This window comes from Zea mays, chromosome 3 (genome assembly GCF_902167145.1).
Source record: "Zea mays cultivar B73 chromosome 3, Zm-B73-REFERENCE-NAM-5.0, whole genome shotgun sequence".
NCBI classification, from domain to species: domain Eukaryota; kingdom Viridiplantae; phylum Streptophyta; class Magnoliopsida; order Poales; family Poaceae; genus Zea; species Zea mays.
This window is the reverse complement of record NC_050098.1, coordinates 230,256,874-230,274,404: the sequence shown is the minus strand read 5'-3', so window position 1 is coordinate 230,274,404 and position 17,531 is coordinate 230,256,874. Positions and strand designations below refer to the sequence as shown.

Here is a 17,531-nt window from a genome sequence, read left to right as displayed (position 1 = left end):
GAAAAGGGACCTTCGGCCATCTCTTGGAGACGACTTCAGCCGAAGCTGCTTCTTCGTGTGAGACCTTCGGCGCACCGAAGCACGACCCCAACAGAACCAAATGGGTCTTCCGCAACAAGCAAGATGAGCATGGTGTGGTGACAAGGAATAAAGCTCGACTTGTGGCCAAAGGATACTCTCAAGTCGAAGGGTTGGATTTCGGTGAAACCTATGCACCCGTAGCTAGGCTTGAGTCAATTCGCATATTATTGACCTATGCTACTTACCATGGCTTTAAGCTTTATCAAATGGACGTGAAAAGTGCCTTCCTCAATGGACCAATCAAGGAAGAGGTCTATGTTGAGCAACCTCCCGGCTTTGAAGATAGTGAGTACCCTAACCATGTCTATAGGCTCTCTAAGGCGCTTTATGGGCTCAAGCAAGCCCCAAGAGCATGGTATGAATGCCTAAGAGATTTCCTTATAGCTAATGACTTCAAAGTTGGCAAGGCCGATCCTACTTTATTCACTAAAACTCTTGACAATGATTTGTTTGTATGCCAAATTTATGTTGATGATATTATATTTGGGTCTACTAACGAATCTACATGTGAAGAATTTAGTAGGATCATGACACAAAAATTCGAGATGTCGATGATGGGGGAGTTGCAGTATTTTCTAGGATTCCAAGTCAAGCAACTCCAAGAAGGCACCTTCATTAGCCAAACGAAGTATACTCAAGACATTCTAACCAAGTTTGGAATGAAGGATGCTAAGCCCATCAAGACACCCATGGGAACCAATGGGCATCTCGACCTCGACACGGGAGGTAAATCCGTCGATCAAAAGGTATATCAGTCGATGATAGGTTCATTACTCTATTTATGTGCATCTCGACCGGACATTATGCTTTCCGTTTGCATGTGTGCAAGATTCCAATCCGACCCTAAGGAATCTCACCTTACGGCCGTAAAACGAATCTTGAGATATTTGGCTTATACTCCTAAGTTTGGGCTTTGGTACCCTCGGGGATCCACATTTGATTTGATTGGTTATTCGGATGCCGATTGGGCGGGGTGTAAAATAAATAGGAAGAGCACATCAGGGACTTGCCAGTTCTTGGGAAGATCCTTGGTGTCTTGGGCTTCAAAGAAGCAAAATTCGGTCGCTCTTTCTACCGCCGAAGCCGAGTACATTGCCGCATGCCATTGTTGCGCGCAATTGCTTTGGATGAGGCAAACCCTGCGGGACTACGGTTACAAATTAACCAAAGTCCCTTTGCTATGTGATAATGAGAGTGCAATCAAGATGGCAGATAATCCCGTCGAGCATAGCCGCACTAAACACATAGCCATTCGGTATCATTTTCTTAGGGATCATCAACAAAAGGGGGATATCGAGATTGCATATATTAATACTAAAGATCAATTAGCCGATATTTTTACCAAGCCACTAGATGAACAAACTTTTACCAAACTTAGGCATGAGCTAAATATTCTTGATTCTAGGAACTTCTTTTGTTGATTTGCACACATAGCTCATTTATATACCTTTGATCATATCTCTTTCATATGCCATGACCAATGTGTTTTCAAGTCTATTACAAACCAAGTCATAGGTATATTGAAAGGAAATTGGAGTCTTCGGCGAAGACAAAGCTTCCACTCCGTAACTCATCCTTCGCCGTCGCTCCGCGCCACTCTCCATCTTTGGGGGAGAGAGCAAAAGGACTTCGTCTTTGGTATAATCTTCACTTATTTATTTATGACCAAAGTGGGAGAGAGTATTTAAAGGGCTTATATCTCACTCAAAGTATCCGTTTTTGGCGATTCATGCCAAAGGGGGAGAAAGTATGAGCCCAAAGCAAAAGGACCGCACCACCACCCTAATTTTAAAATGAATGTTTTTCAATTAGTAAATTTCAAATTAGTGTCTCTTTGTGTTCTAAAGGGGGAAAAAGTAGCACCTTTCAAAATAAAGATCTTAAAAACCCTCTTGAACACTAAGAGGAGAATTTATTTGAGATGGAGTTTTGTTTAGTCAAAGGAAAAATATTTGAAACAGGGGGAGAAAATTTCAAATCTTGAAAATGCTTCGTAAAACCTTTTTCATTTACCTTTGACTATTTGCAAAAGAACTTTGAAAAGAATTTACAAAAGAATTTGCAAAAACAAAATCAGTGGTGCATGCGTGGTCCAAAATGTTAAAAATGAAGAAACAATCCATGCATATCTAGTAAGTAATATATTGGCTCAATTCCAAGCAATCTTTGCACTTACATTATGCAAACTAGTTCAATTATGCACTTGTATATTTGCTTTGGTTTGTGTTGGCATCAATCACCAAAAAGGGGGAGATTGAAAGGGAATTAGGCTTACACCTAGTTCCTAAATAATTTTGATGGTTGAATTGCCCAACACAAATAATTGGACTAACTAGTTTGCTCTAGTGTATAAGTTATACATGTGCCAAAGGTTCACAACAAGCCAATTGAAAAGACCAATGTTGGGTTCAAAATAGAGAGCTAAAGGCATCCCGAAAGGCTCACTGGTCTGGCGCACCGGACTGTCCGGTGTGCCACCGGACAGTGTCCGGTGCACCAGGGGACCTCGCGCTGAACCCCTCAGCCTCGGGAATTTTCAGAGCCGGCGCGCTATAATTCACCGGACTGTCCGGTGTACACCGGACAGTGTCCGGTGCTCCAAGAGAACGCGGCTCTAGAACTTGGCAGCCTCGGGAATTCGCAACGACTGCTCCGCTATAATTCACCGGACATGTCCGGTGTACACCGGACTGTCCGGTGTAACTGCGGAGCAACGACTACTTTGGCGCCAACGGCTACCTGCGGACGCATTAAATGCGCGCCAGCGCGCGCAGAAGTCAGGCACGCCCATGCTGGCGCACCGGACACTCTACAGTGCACGTCCGGTGCGCCACCGGACATCCAGGCAGACCCAGCGTCAGAGCTCCAACCGTCGGAACCCTAACGACCGGGGTGACGTGGCTGGCGCACCGGACATGTCCGGTGTGCACCGGACTGTCCGGTGCACCATGCGACAGACAACCTCCACCCAAACGGCTAGTTTGGTGGTTGGGGCTATAAATACCCCCAACCACCCACCATTCATGGTATCCAAGTTTTCCACTTCTCAACCACTTACAAGAGCTAGGCATTCAATTCTAGACACACCAAAGAGATCAAATCCTCTCCAATTCCACTCAAGGCTTTAGTGATTAGCAAGAGAGATTTGTCGTGTTCTTTTGAGCTCTTGCGCTTGGATTGCTTCTTTTCTTTCTCACTTGTTCTTGTGATCAAAACTCCATTATAATCAAGGCAAGAGGCACCAATTGTGTGGTGGCCCTTGCAGGGAAGTTTTGTTCCCGATTTTGATTTGAGAAGAGAAGCTCACTCGGTCCGAGGGACCGTTTGAGAGAGGGTAAGGGTTGAAAGAGACCCGACCTTTGTGGCCTCCTCAACGGGGAGTAGGTTTGCAAGAACCGAACCTCGTAAAACAAATTCATGTGTCACACTCTTCATTTGCTTGTGATTTGTTTTGCGCCCTCTCTCGGACTCATTATTATTTCTAACGCTAACCCGGCTTGTAGTTGTGATTAATTTTGTAAATTTCAGTTTCGCCCTATTCACCCCCCCTCTAGGCGACTATCAGAAACGTTATAAATAACTCACAAGGATACAAAATGAATGTCACACACTTCCCAAATAAAAAATAATTTGTATGCCATGCATGTGCTATATGGAATTGATGTTGAGATTGTCCCCTTGAAAGTAAAGAATGAAATTCTTGCCTTTTTTGAACACATCCAAGGAGAAATTTGTGGGCCAATTCAACCACTTTGAGGACCTTTCGATATTTCCTGGTCTTAATGACACATCCTCAAAGTGGTCGCGTATATGCTTACTATCAACTACAAATCATACATTTGCAAAGTTGATCTCGCATACCATCTTGATTAAAAATGCTTTCCCTAATCATTGCACAAAGTCCATCCGAATGGACAATGTCGAAGAATTGATCTCTAACGCATTTGATGCTTATTGTACTACATTGGGAATTATAGTTGAACACTCAGTACCTCATGTCCATATGCAAAATGGGCTTATCATAGATTTGATTAAAATAATTAAACTAATTGCTTGTCCACTATTGTAGAGTTTTAACTTACCCAACACATGTTGGGGCCATGTCATCTTGCATTCAGCAACACTTATCAATTTCCGACCATTGGCATACAACATCCACTCACCGATGCAACTAGTGTAAGGAGTCATTCTGAAAACTTCTTTTCTAAAAACATTTGGGGTGTATGGTATATGTATATATACCACCTCCACAGCGAAGCACAAAGTTCCCTCTCTAGAAAATTGGGATATATGTTGGTTATAAGAGTGCATCAATAATAAGACACCTTGACCGTATGACCGGCCAGGGGCGAATCTAGGGGGTTTATCGGGGTTAGCCGACCCCGATAAATTTTTTAAATCCTTTAGTAAAATACTGTTAAAGTTCATAAAAATTTATATGATATAGCAAAGCTGCTCTTGATGACCCCGATCATATTATCGGCTAGATTCGCTACTGTGACCGGTGAATTGCATGTGACCCAATTTGTCAATTGTATCTTTAATTAGGATAATTTCTTGTCGGGAAAGAACCTTTGGATGAGAAATACCGAGAAGTTATATGGAAATAAATTGGTATCCTTGCTCATGATCCTTGCACCAAAGAAACAAATCTAGAAGTCTAAAAGTTAACTAGTTTGCAAAATTTAGCAAATAAACTATATGATCATTTTTGTGATTTGAAGAGCGTGGTTAAGTTGCATGTTCCTACATAGATTGCACCAGAGAGGGTTGAAATACCAAAGAAAATAGAATGTATACATGATCCTTTTAAGAGGCCTCACAACAAAAGAACATGTACTCTGGCTTCTTAAATATCAAGTAATCGGAGACACTCAAAGAAAAGAGAGCAATAGGACTTGCCATTACTAATCAGGAAAATGCCCCAAAGCAATAAAGGGAGCTAGTCAAGACCAAACATAGGGTAGGATCATATGAATAAAAGCATTCAAGACTTGAACCTTCATATAGAAGAAACTGCCAATCAAAACATGTGTGCACACAAAGGCAGTAAAAACTAAAGAAACATGCTCCCGTAATAGGAAGTAGCGGTGAAATGTAAGAAACACAAAAGGCATCCCATGATGAAATGGACATAAACTATGTATCAACTAGAGAATGCATGAATAGAGCAACAATAAACAAAGATATATATTTCACAAAGAAAGTTGTCTCGAACATTGATCATGATCCTGAACCGACATCTCTCACAGAGTGTTAGAACTCAGAAAGGACTAGATTAAGAAAAATAGAAAAAAGCAATTACTACAACATTATTTTTTCTAGATAAAATAAAGGTGTTTGGGCCTATAAGTCGCACACCACACTACATACACCCTATAGGTTATAAGTGGGTATTTGTTCAAAAGATAATTTTAAATAGTGAAATATCTAGGTACAAAGTAAGGCTAGTCTCTCAGGTTTCACTCAACATCTTGGAGTTGATTATAAAGAAACTTACTCTTCTGTCATGGGAGGGATTACTTTTAGATACTTGATACCATTGGTAGTGAACTTGTATTTTAAAAATTAAAGTAATGGATGTTGTGATGGCTTATCTTTATGGAAACTTGAATAGGAACATCTATATGAAAATACCAAAAGCTATCCTAGTCTGAAATGAGGACGAGAGAAATAGAGAACTATACAGTGTTAAACGCAATAAATCGCTATATATATTGAAACAATCAGAAAGAATGTCTTATATTCACTTGAGTGACTTTCTAAGCAAGAAAGGCTACACAAACAGTAAGGTTTTTCCACGTATTTTTATACAGCGATCCTTGAATGAATTATGTATTATCTAAACATATGTCGATGACTTGAACATCATAGGAACACATGATTAAGTTGAAGAAGCTAGCTCATACTTGAAGTCTGAGTTTGAAATGAAGGATTTTGGTAAAACCAAATTTTACTTAGGCTTGGTGCTTGAACATTTTGAATGAGACATATTAGTCCAAAAGTGTTAGAAAGGTTTGGGTTTGAAAAGGCATACCCTGCCAAAACCCCTATGATCAGGAGATCATTACATGTTGGACAAAACTTGTACATACCTAGTGAAGAGGGAGAGAAAGTCATTGGAGCAGAATATCTATACGTTAGCTTAATTAGAGTGCCAATGTATCTAGCAAATATCACTAGACTAGACATAGCATTTCCTGCAAATTTGATGGAAAATATAGCGCTAAACCCACACACAGGCATTGGAAAGGGATCAATGACATCTTCTGTTGGGGAGAAGGTTTTGTCAAAGGTCCTCAAGTAACAAAATCTTCTATCTTAAGTCTGTTTCAAGGGAGGAAGACATTTAGGCTTCGGGTACACACTTTGGGTTTACAGAAGATAAAACAAATGATGGCCAAACAAGGCTTTGTCATATTTAGACTACAAGGAGACGAAGGAGGCTAAGAGACGTCACAACACATTTTGTTAGCGGAAGGACGATAATGCCCTTCAACGATCTCATAGATTATGTATATAGGACATATGACATTGATGTAATTTATATGAAGGCGTACAACATCATTGCCCCTATAAATAGGTGAACAGTGACCATGCAGATGACATTATTTTTAACCCTCAAGCTCACGCAACCTTTGATGGGCTCCGCCTTCTAAGCTCAACCATTGTTCCTACCTTTAGGCGCCTCGTGCATATACCAAAGGGATCCTATTATCAATGTTGTACAACTCTTTCTATGTATGTAACAACATTTAAAGGTGCTTAAATAAAAGAGAGTAAAGAATCGACAATGCTCTACTTCCTGGTTCATTTCATCATGTGTGGTTATTACATATCAATCTTTCCATTGTTTTACCCTTCTCCTCTTGCCTTTCCACATCTAATGGCAAGAGAATACAGTTCTATAATTTAATTGTGTTGCCCTATTATGGTTTCTTCCAGGAGCTTTAACAGGTGACCAACATCTTTCGTTACCTCCAAGGAAGTAAGGATCTAGGCTTATTCAACAAATCACCCTAAAATTATTGCACTATGTGAAGCTTCAGGTGAATGTCCTTGTCTTCAAAGATTGGTCAATCATATCCAGTCCACATGTTGGTTGAATATTGAGTAAACACCTACTATCATTTACGAAGATAATGCGGCTTGTGTTGCACAAGTTTAAAAGAGTTATGTGAAGAGCAATCTTACATAGCATAAAAACTTTAAATTCTTCTGTACACATGAACTGCATAAGATGAATAAGATCAAGATATTGCATGCTAAGTCATGTGAAAATCTTGCATTTATGTTCACAAAGTCCCTCCCTACATCAAAGGTGTGTTCGAGGGCTTGAAATGGCGAGACTTATGGAATTGCATATCTCAGAGGAGAAACTTAAATGTGAAATTTAAGTATCTAAAGTAATATAAAAAAATAGCTACTGTTTAGGTGAATCATACTTTTTCCCTTACGTTAGTTTGTATGGAAGTTCCTCAATAAAAGTTTTAATGGGACAATTCATGTAACACAACAAGCGTGAATTATTTTCTCTTTCTCTATTTTTCACTGAATTTTATGGAGTTTTTGTATATATGCATCTCGCGTCATAGGAGTATAGGACCAAAGGAAGTGTTGAGAAACCCTCTTGGATCATGAAAAGACCACAATGTATTTGAAACCCCACTTTTGCCTATATATTCCTATATATTAAAGCAGGGCGCAAAGCTACACTGTGCGTCCACATCGGCGTTTTGATATATGCATCTCGCGTCATAGGAGTATAGGACCAAAGGAAGTGCTGAGAAACACTCTTGGATCATGAAAGACCACCATGTATTTGAAAGCCCACTTTTGCCTATATATTCCTATATCTTAAAGCAGGGCGCAAAGCTGCACTGTGCGTCCACGTTGGCGTTTTGTATGCAGTCGCACGATGTTCATCCAACGGCCATCAACATATCTAAGCGACGCGAGATAAGGTCGTCTTCTCGGCTTCTCACCGCAACGGGATCGTTCCAGAGAACAGGAGTTTCATCGTCCTCACCACACTTTGTCCCACTGGACGAAACCGACGACACATTCCTCGGCATCCAATTGTGCGCCTCCCCCTCCGTCCTCCCGCCATTACTGGTCTCCACATCGACAACTCATGCCAGCCACAGGCGAAGGCCTCACCAATAACGTGTTCCTTGGTGTCCAGTTCGCACATGCTGGTAGCTTCAGCGTCTTCCCCATCGGGAAGATCCTATACGTATTAGAGACAACATCTTCCTCTATCTGCTTACCCTGTGTTTCGGTTCGCCCTCTGAGTCCTGCGGATGATCCAGATCCACTTCCCCTGCAATCTCTAGATTCACTTCCCCTGCAATGTTGATTTTCCAACACATTGTTTTGTTCTTGCTGAAAGGAGTCTCTTGATGTTTCCAATACTACTTAGGATATTCCATGAGAAGTAATTCTAGTACTATTGATGTCGTGAAGACCACATCGTCCTATCATCTATTGTTTCACCGGTTCACTAAAATAATGAGTACCTATCCTATTTGATTAAATGTCCATAGTTGTCTACAAGTAGTAACAAGTTCAGAAATACAACCTAGCGCTAACGCAATAAATAATAAATACAATAGAGGAGGTTGTTGTGATGCGAAGAGTGCTGATTAGATGTTTAATAGGCCAGTGCACATCAAGTATACAAAAAGGGAACTAATTGGGACATGTTTCAATAATAAAAGGTTTGTTTTTGGCATATAATGTACATGTAGATACACACTTAAAAAAGTCTTCAAGTACACTGGTCGAAGATGTGCTTCTATACATAAATGAACATATGTACATACATCCTATATATATATATATATATATGATCACCACTGTCAAGTGCGCTTCATTCACGAAGTCCCTGAAAACTTCATTTTAGCACACAGTTCTTTTGTGACAACTAAGATCCATTGTAAAATAATATCCGATCTGATATGGATTCTACATTTGTACATTCCAACTTTTTAGCTGCAAACATGTTCATATTGTTAGGCCATCTCCCACAGACTGTGTAAACAGTCGTGCAAAATATTGTTTTACACTGTAGATTGCACTATTTGCATAGTATAGTTTGAAATGGTGAGTGAGATAAGAAGTTGGATATAGAGTCTGCTGGAGATAATCTTACCTCACTCAGTTCAACAAATGGCCTCGCAGCGTATTTTCCCCATCTATCTTTGCTTCTATTACTTTGCTTTGTTTTGTTTTAGTTGCATCACTTCACTCCTCAAAGTGTATTCCCTCAAATATGCTATATGAATTTATTATTGCACAATATCATATTTTATCGGATGTCACCGAGGGAAAGTGTTATATGCTGACTCTGACTGAATTGAGATGATTATCAATTTAGATCCCTAACTGCAATTTCTGTGCTTGATATGGAAGATTAGAGTAGCAAAAATACTGGGCCAAATTACAGGCCACATCATCTAATTGTTCAACCTACATGACAATATTTCTTTTTGCATAAGTACTTACACGACAAGATATTATTTTGTTGCATAATAAACAAGTACAACACATCAAGTTAGAACGTTATATTCACCACAGCCACTGAATCTATCTAAAAAACCTTGCAAATTTCTAAACACAAACTCTATACTATGTACTTGTTTCCATGTATATTAATAGATCGTTAGATCTATATATTGCTTATATAGATTTACAATACCAGATGTCGCGACTGCACAGAGGACAGATTAGCGTTGGCCCAATGCCGAGCCCGACTTCAGATTCAGAGGATCTCTCGTTCCGACGGCCGCACCGCCGCACAACGCACGGCGGCCGAATTTTTTATATTTTGGCTCTTCCTCGAAAAAAATACACGTTTGGACCTTAGAAAATTTTAATATCATTTTTGGACCCTCTGCTCGGCGCCATCGTCAATGGCGCCGAGGTAACACAGCTCGGCGCCATAGGCTATGGCGCCGAGGTGCGTGCTGCGCTGGCACAAACGGACGTCGTGGCACCGACGTGGTACCGAGCTTGGCGCCATAGATCTTGGCGCCGAGCTCTATTATGTACACAAAACTTGTCTAGCTTAGTTGGTTGAGCACAAGGCTTTTAACCTTGTGGTCGTGGGTTCAAGCCCCACGATGGGCATGTTTTAATACTTTTTTTGTCTGTCACTGATTTTTTTTTGTTGTCCAGATTTTTCGTTTATGTCGCTGATTTGTCCGTCTAGATTTATTTCTTATCCAGATTTTTTGTTTTTGTGACTGATTTGTTTATCCGTCCATATTTTTTTGTTTATCCAGCGAGCACAGCGGCTTTGTGCCACAGTGGCCGCAAGCCGTCAACTTTTCCCCTTGTTTGCTCAGCTAACCACAATAAAAATCAAATGAGAACACTCTTACTTCAATCATGACCACATAAAAATATTATATTTTCATTGAGTTCTTTTGAACATAAATTCTAAAAACATAATAATATATTCCCAGTAAAAAGAAGCACACATATTCATCTTTGTGAGCTTGTGTCTGTGTGTAGGGGTACAATCCCTCACTTTTATATTTAATTTGCATACTACTAACTAAACAATATATTTAATCTGCGGATTTAATTAACCTTTCCATTCAGCGACATAAACGAAATATCTGGACAACAAAAAAAATAAATCAGTGACAAAGACAAAAAGTATTAAAAAAGCCTTGATGATTTTATAAATATACTTAATATTAAAAAGTATAATTTCGAATACATTAGATTATTGGAGTTTTAGAGTCCAAAATATAAATATACTTAATAAACAAAAAGATTATAATTAGAGTCCAAAATATAAATATACTAGGTATAAATAAACAGTGACTTGATGATTTTATAAAGTACTCCATACTTCCATAGGGTGGGTTACTTATGTGCATGGTACTTGCGTCACGGAGTTTGAATAAACAAAAACAAAAACAAAAAATATCTAGATGAATAAATAAATCAGTCATAAAAACAAAAAAACTAGATAAAAAATAAATCTGGACGGACAAATTAGCGACATAAACGAAAAATATGGACAACAAAAAAAACAAATTAGTGACAAAGACAAAAAAATATTGAACGTCCACCATGGGGCTTGAACCCACAACCTCAAGGTTAAAGACCTTGCACTCTACCAACTAAACTAGACATGTTTTGTTGTTACACATCCGAGCTCGGCGCCATAGATTTTGGCGCCGAGCTCGGTACCACGTTGGTGCCACGTCGTTCAGGTTGTGCTAGCGTAGCACGTACCTCAGCGTCATAGGTTATGGCGCCGAGCAAAGGGTCTAAAAATAACATTAAATTTTTTTAAGGTCTAAACGTGATTTTTTTTTTGAGAAAGTGACAAAATACAAAAAATTCGGGCACGGTGGCACGGCGCCCCATCCGACCCCACGATAACATTCAACAACATCCCTACTCACATCCCCGCCGTCCGTTCCAGATCCAACGTCAGTAAATATCAGCGCTCACCCTGTTACCCCGTCACCCAATCACGGCGTCCCCGTGCTTGCTGCCTGCTGCCGCGACAGCCACCGACGCTGGCTGTCTAGCAGTGGCTCTGCTCATGCGCACCTACCCGGCTATCCCCTCACCTGAGTCGCCTCGCGCAATTGGTGCGGACTGCGGAGCAATCCCCGAATCCTCCATTGATTAGGCCCAAGCTTCCTCCTCGGGTGGCGGCGGCGGCGGTTGCAGCTGCTGGAGATGGCCTTGGCGAGGGCGGCTGCGCTGCCGCTGCTCTTGCTCCCCTTCCTCGCCGTCACGACCTGCCTCGACGTTCCTTCCCATGGTAATGCACTACGCAGTAATCACTCGCTTGTCCGAAACAAACAACTCCCCGACACATTCTGGCGGAGCGAGCTAGGGCTACTATTACTTGTGTAATTAGGCCACCGCCGACCTCTGCCCTGGTGCTGTACTCCGGCTTTGGTCAGTTAAGACTTGAGAGTAGCTCAACTGCTTAAATTATGTGGTGTTTAGAGTACCCGACTGCTCAAATTATGTGACATGAAGCATCAGCAACACCAATGTCCATGTGACGGTTACTCCCTTCAGCAGCATTGATATGTGGCCCTGAAGCACCAGCATTGCACAATTTGCGGTGAAGGGTTCAGATAGTGGCATACGGCAAAGGTTTATGATTGGGTTCAACTCATGCGTGTCAAACACCAGCCTGATGAATTTGCTGTAGCTGAATGCTAAAGGACTTGGATGGTTACTGCTGTGTGCTGGGTCTCCGACTGGCAAACACATTTTACTGTAGTTCTGTGTGAAGCAACTGGATCCACGGACGAAATAGAGACCATAGCTAATTTCTATGAGGTATTTCTTTCTACCAACTAGATAATTTCATCAAACATAAGTCCCTGACGCCCAACAGGTTAATAACATTTATCGAAGGAATTCTGAAACTCCAGTGCTGCAGCAAACTAGTCAAATGCACGTTCCGCAGGTGCATTGTTCTCATTTTATATGCCTATTAAATTTTACAGCATGGATTACTTGTTTATGGCACCAAAGCACATGAAGTTTTACCATACTACCTTTGGCTCACGGTGAAGTTGGCAATAAATCACATTCACATTTCACTAAAGCATCACATTGAAATTGCAGGGTGCTATTGGACTGGTTGCCAAAGCAAATGGTTTGGAGTCTGTGCTGCTCGCCACTTCTTGGATTCTCAGTCAGATGATTGTGACGGTCTTTGTGTGGAGTCAAAAAGCCCTCCATGCCTTCCACTGCACACACATTTCTATTGTTGCAAACCAGGTCTATACATTGGTTTTACTACATTCAGACAATGAAAACAGTCTGCTAATTTGCTTGAATCATGTATAAACATGGAACTTAATAGTTAATACTAATACCTAGTCCTTGGCATAAGTACTTTAAGGACTACACATTCTTTTTAAATTGTCACTGTACCATTTGAATAAATAACTCTAGTATTCTGATACCGGTTTTGATTATGCATTCTGAAGGACAGGAACCCCAAAGGTAACAAATAAGTGTGGGCACTGCAAGAGCAAGCTGGATTTTGGCAAAGAGTTTATATGCTGCTCAGATTGCTCTGATCCAACCATTATGGACAAGAATAGCAAACTGGGTTACTGCAAAAGTGGCGCCGACTTAACAATGCAATTAAAACTACAAGGTGTATTTTCACCACTAAATTTACAAGACAAGGTCAATTGCAGTTTGACAACATTTACTACATGCACATGTATTTTTAGTCATTTACTAACTTAAGAAATAACTGGTATTATAACATTAATAAGGCAATTACTAACTAAGATGGAATGGGAAAGCAAAAGGCTTCTGCAAGGGAATAAACAACTCTGGTTTAATTGATGCCTGGAATATTAAGTATACCTTAAAGTCATCTGTTGACAAATAATCCTGCAAAAGGTTCATGTATTATCATACATTCATAACTTATATTAGTTCAAAATACAAGGCGGGTTTTGATCATTCTTCTGTAAACACTAAACAGACTACTGTCCAATATTTTTAGTGTGCAAGACAATATTGTTCAACATCTTTTATTGCAAGATTTTGAAAATACTGGTAAAAGCAGCATGGTCCGTAAGAACAGGAAATGTTTGTGATGGTGCTAAATAAAACTTATGCCTTAATTTGTCTGATGTATTCTAAAATTTGCCTCAGCTGGTGTAATGCTTATATTTATTTTCAAAGGTCGTTCAAGTGTTTGTAGCACAATTCACTGTTTCAGCATTTAGTCTGCACTTTGTCTTTGCAGTAGTTTCATGCTCATATTGCTAACCAAGGTTGTGCTCCCTTTCCTTTATGAATCTTTCTATTCGTTATTCCTTGTCCTTAATATATGTTATATGCAGAAACTTTTCGCTGGGTTGCTGGCCCATGGATGACATGCTCCTCTCCATGTGATGGTGGTATTCGATATCGTGATGTTGCTTGTTATGGAAATCTGGACGATGACACAATCAAACACTACCCTGTAGATGATGCTAGCTGTTCAGCAGACAAAATGGTACTTCAAACTATTCAATTTGATTTGCTTGCACCTAATGGAAGTCTGTCTATTGCATACATTCTTTACTCATAAAGAATATTCATTATTTCGTTTATTACAGTCATATCCTATGTCTATTGATATGAAAACAACCAAAACTTAATGTTTGCTATAAGGCTCGGTATGGTTACTGAAAAATCACCCATGTTGGATAAGGTATGGAAATAGAACTGCAACAGCTACTATATCAGATTTGTTAGATTGATACAAGCAATTGTAAGTCATAGCAATAAAAAAGAACAAACTTAGTGCCGGAGGCTTTTACATGAGTAGGATTTGGGGAAGGAATAAACTGAGACAAGCTTTTCCCGGTAAATACGTAGAGGCTGCTTCGTACCTGCGACCTGGTATCGAAAAAAACACATGTTATCGTTTTCATCATGACATGAATAAACTTACATTTGTTTTTTAATCAAGCAAGCTGTAGGGGAAACCCCTACAGCAAAGAAAAAATATTATTATATACTTACATTTGTTGAATAAATAACTTCTGAATGCTTGTTCAGTGTTAGCCAAAAGTTATATTTGTCTTTTGGATTAAGATCAGCTATCTGAAATCCTCAAAATATTGGACGTATAACTGACCTCCTAAGCTTTAGAAACAGAATCTGATGTACAAAATTACCTCTTTGTTACATGCTGTATTAAGCATATTAAGTATGTATAATATATTAATATGAACTCTATGGTCTAGAGGTAATTGAGAAAAATGAATCTGTAGAGGTATAATGTTTTGTTCTCTAATGTATCAGTAAATTTGGCTTCTCACTGTTGAATGTTTTTTTATTTGTCTGACAGCCTGCAAGACAGGAGGCCTGTAATCAGCAGAGCTGTAGTGATCCTGAGATGACACAGTCAGTGAATCCTAAGGAAAGTGGAATGTCTGGTTGGTTGGTAGTATTGGTTGTTATCCTAGGTCTCAGTGCAGCTGCTGGCATTGCATTTACCAGCTACACTTACTACGTGAGGTATGCATAAATCTTTTTGTAGGATTACATTGTTCTCTCTCTGTTATCGTGGATTTTTTGTATATTTTTATGATTGTCTTGCTAGAATTCTTGATCGTCAGACATTATTTACATGCACTCTGCAAATAGTTCATAGACAAACAAATGCTAGATAGCAGTTGCACGATTTTTCGGTCCCAACATGGATTTGAATGGTGAACTTTATGTAGTTTTGTTTTCATTATCACGATTTTTTGTTCTTTTGGGAAGTCAAGATTAGTTGTTGGTGCAATCTGGTCCACGGGCCACAAAAGAAAATTGTCTACATATTTCCAAAGAACATGCTAATGTACGTGTTAATATATATGGAGTCACAATCACTGTTTGGTGTGGGTGGTTCAGGTGTTGTTCAGGTTCTAAACTCGTTTTTGCTTCTTAATATAATGATACACAGATCTCTTACACATTATAGGAAGAAATATTGGGTATTCGGTAACCTTGTGAAAGCTTATGCCCTTGCATTGGTAGAATTGTTGCTTTTTATTGATATTGGCAAATCGCGTGATACATGCTTTCACGTTTTCAACTCATGTTCCAACTCTTTCCCTTCATCCTTTTGTTGGTATTGACAGGAGAACCTCTGGGACGAGTGGTTTTGTTTATGTCATGATGGAAGCTTATTCTTGAGGATTGAGAGGAACGATTTCCTGTAAGTCTGTGAGCGACTGTAGAAAATCTCTGGAGTTGGAGACAACCAGCTTGTTCATTCTTTGGACTTTGGTTTGCTGTTTTGGTCGTCAGAAATGGTTGTCGTCTATTTCCGCTGATTCATGTGCCGACGAGGAACTATCCCGGGTATAGCCTGGGAGTCTAGACAAAACAACTGAGTGTTTCTATGGTACTTGTTAGCTGCAACTTTTCTTCGAGGGCAATTGAAGTTTTGTCTAGGATAGATTCATGCATTTGATAGAGGTGTCTCCGATCATACCCCGTTGCTTCTTGATACTAAATCTCCTGCCTTTGTCGGATGCAATAGGCTATTCAAATTTGAACTATGTTGGCTACAAAGGGAAGGCTTTCATGACCATGTCAAAGAGATTCGGTCATGTTCAAATAAGGGCAAGAACTTGGTTCAAAGATGGAATAACAAACTGAGTGCCCTACTGAGATTTCTTCGTGGTTGGGCTGTCCAGTATAATGGGGAATATAAGAAAAAGAAAGTAGAGCTCTAGAATATAATTTACACGTTGGATACAGAAGCTAAAATCAGAGACCTGAATGAGACCGAAATAGAATGTTTGGCTCACTCGAGGGTTCATCTGTCCAAGCTTCTCAGAGAAGTGGAAATTAAGCTTTACCAACAGGCAAAGACAAGGAATGTTCTAGGAGATAACAACACAAGGTACTTTCGCTTGATTGCCAATGGTGGGCGAAGGAAAAGAGAATCTACTTGCTTGAGAATGGCGATTCTAAGATTGAATAACATGCTAAGCTTAAAAGTTTTATTAGTTCTATAAGGATTAATTTGGTGAGCCAGAGGAAAATTCCTTCACTTTAGATGAATCCTTTAAGCAAGATATTCCCCAGGTCTCTAGTCAAGAAAATAGCTTCCTCACAGCATATGGGTTTCCGGTTGAATTCTATCAACAGTTCTGGGAAACTGTCAAGGATGATTTAATGCAAATTTTTAGGATTTAGTTAGAGATGTCAATGGGGACCCGATACCTGCTAACCCGTGGGGAATTCCTCTATTAAAGTACGGGTATGAGATAAAAATTGTCCTCATGGGTATGGATATGGGACAAAATCTCCACTCATTGAGTAAACGGGTATGGGTTTGGAAAGCAATAATCCGAACCCGATTACCCATGGGTTTTCATACTTGTACACATGTCGTGTTTGTATGAATGAGTTGAGGCCGAGCCAGCCACCAAGCCCAGCACGCCAGCGCACCAGACCCCAAGTCCTAGCCCAACAAGGCAACACGACAAGACAACTAGCAGACTAGCAAAAAACAAAACCCTAAAATAACTAGCCATATACTGCGCCCTGCCCAGCTGTCCAACCGCCGCACGCCTGGACAGTTGCGCTGGCACTACACACGGGCGACTTCACCAGCGACGAGGAGCACCGTCGACTGTTAGAAGCCTAGGACGACGGTAACGACCATGAATTCTCAGGCACTACTAGAGTTTACATACAATATTTTCTACAATTTTATTAGAAGGCACTGCTAGAGTTTTATTAGTTCGTCAATTTGTATATAAAGGAGTTAACAAAAATAATTCACAAAATATAACCAAATCTTATAATCACTAGTCAAACTATCTTGTTTGACCACCTTTATAGGAAAATGATAACGACATCTATGGCATTAAATAAGTAAATTGCAAAGCATGTAACTAGTGATACTAATTTGGTGTTATAAACATTGATATTTTTCT

General features: G+C 39.9%; 1 protein-coding gene and 1 non-coding gene across 2 annotated transcripts; both read left to right on the top strand.

Annotated features, from left to right (window-relative positions):
• The first annotated feature begins 10,139 nt into the window (after nt 1-10,139).
• Nucleotides 10,140-10,212, top strand: TRNAK-UUU (transfer RNA lysine (anticodon UUU)). Its single transcript has one exon. It is a non-coding gene; the product is annotated as a tRNA-Lys (tRNA).
• A 1,439-nt stretch (nt 10,213-11,651) lies between these two features.
• On the top strand, nt 11,652-16,221 carry LOC100193151 (uncharacterized). Its single transcript, NM_001142972.2, has 6 exons — nt 11,652-11,875; nt 12,700-12,855; nt 13,073-13,240; nt 13,944-14,098; nt 14,939-15,108; nt 15,720-16,221. The coding sequence occupies exons 1-6, from the start codon at nt 11,791-11,793 to the stop codon at nt 15,772-15,774; spliced, it is 789 nt and encodes a 262-aa protein (NP_001136444.2). The 5' UTR covers nt 11,652-11,790; the 3' UTR covers nt 15,775-16,221.
• Nucleotides 16,222-17,531: the final 1,310 nt, after the last annotated feature.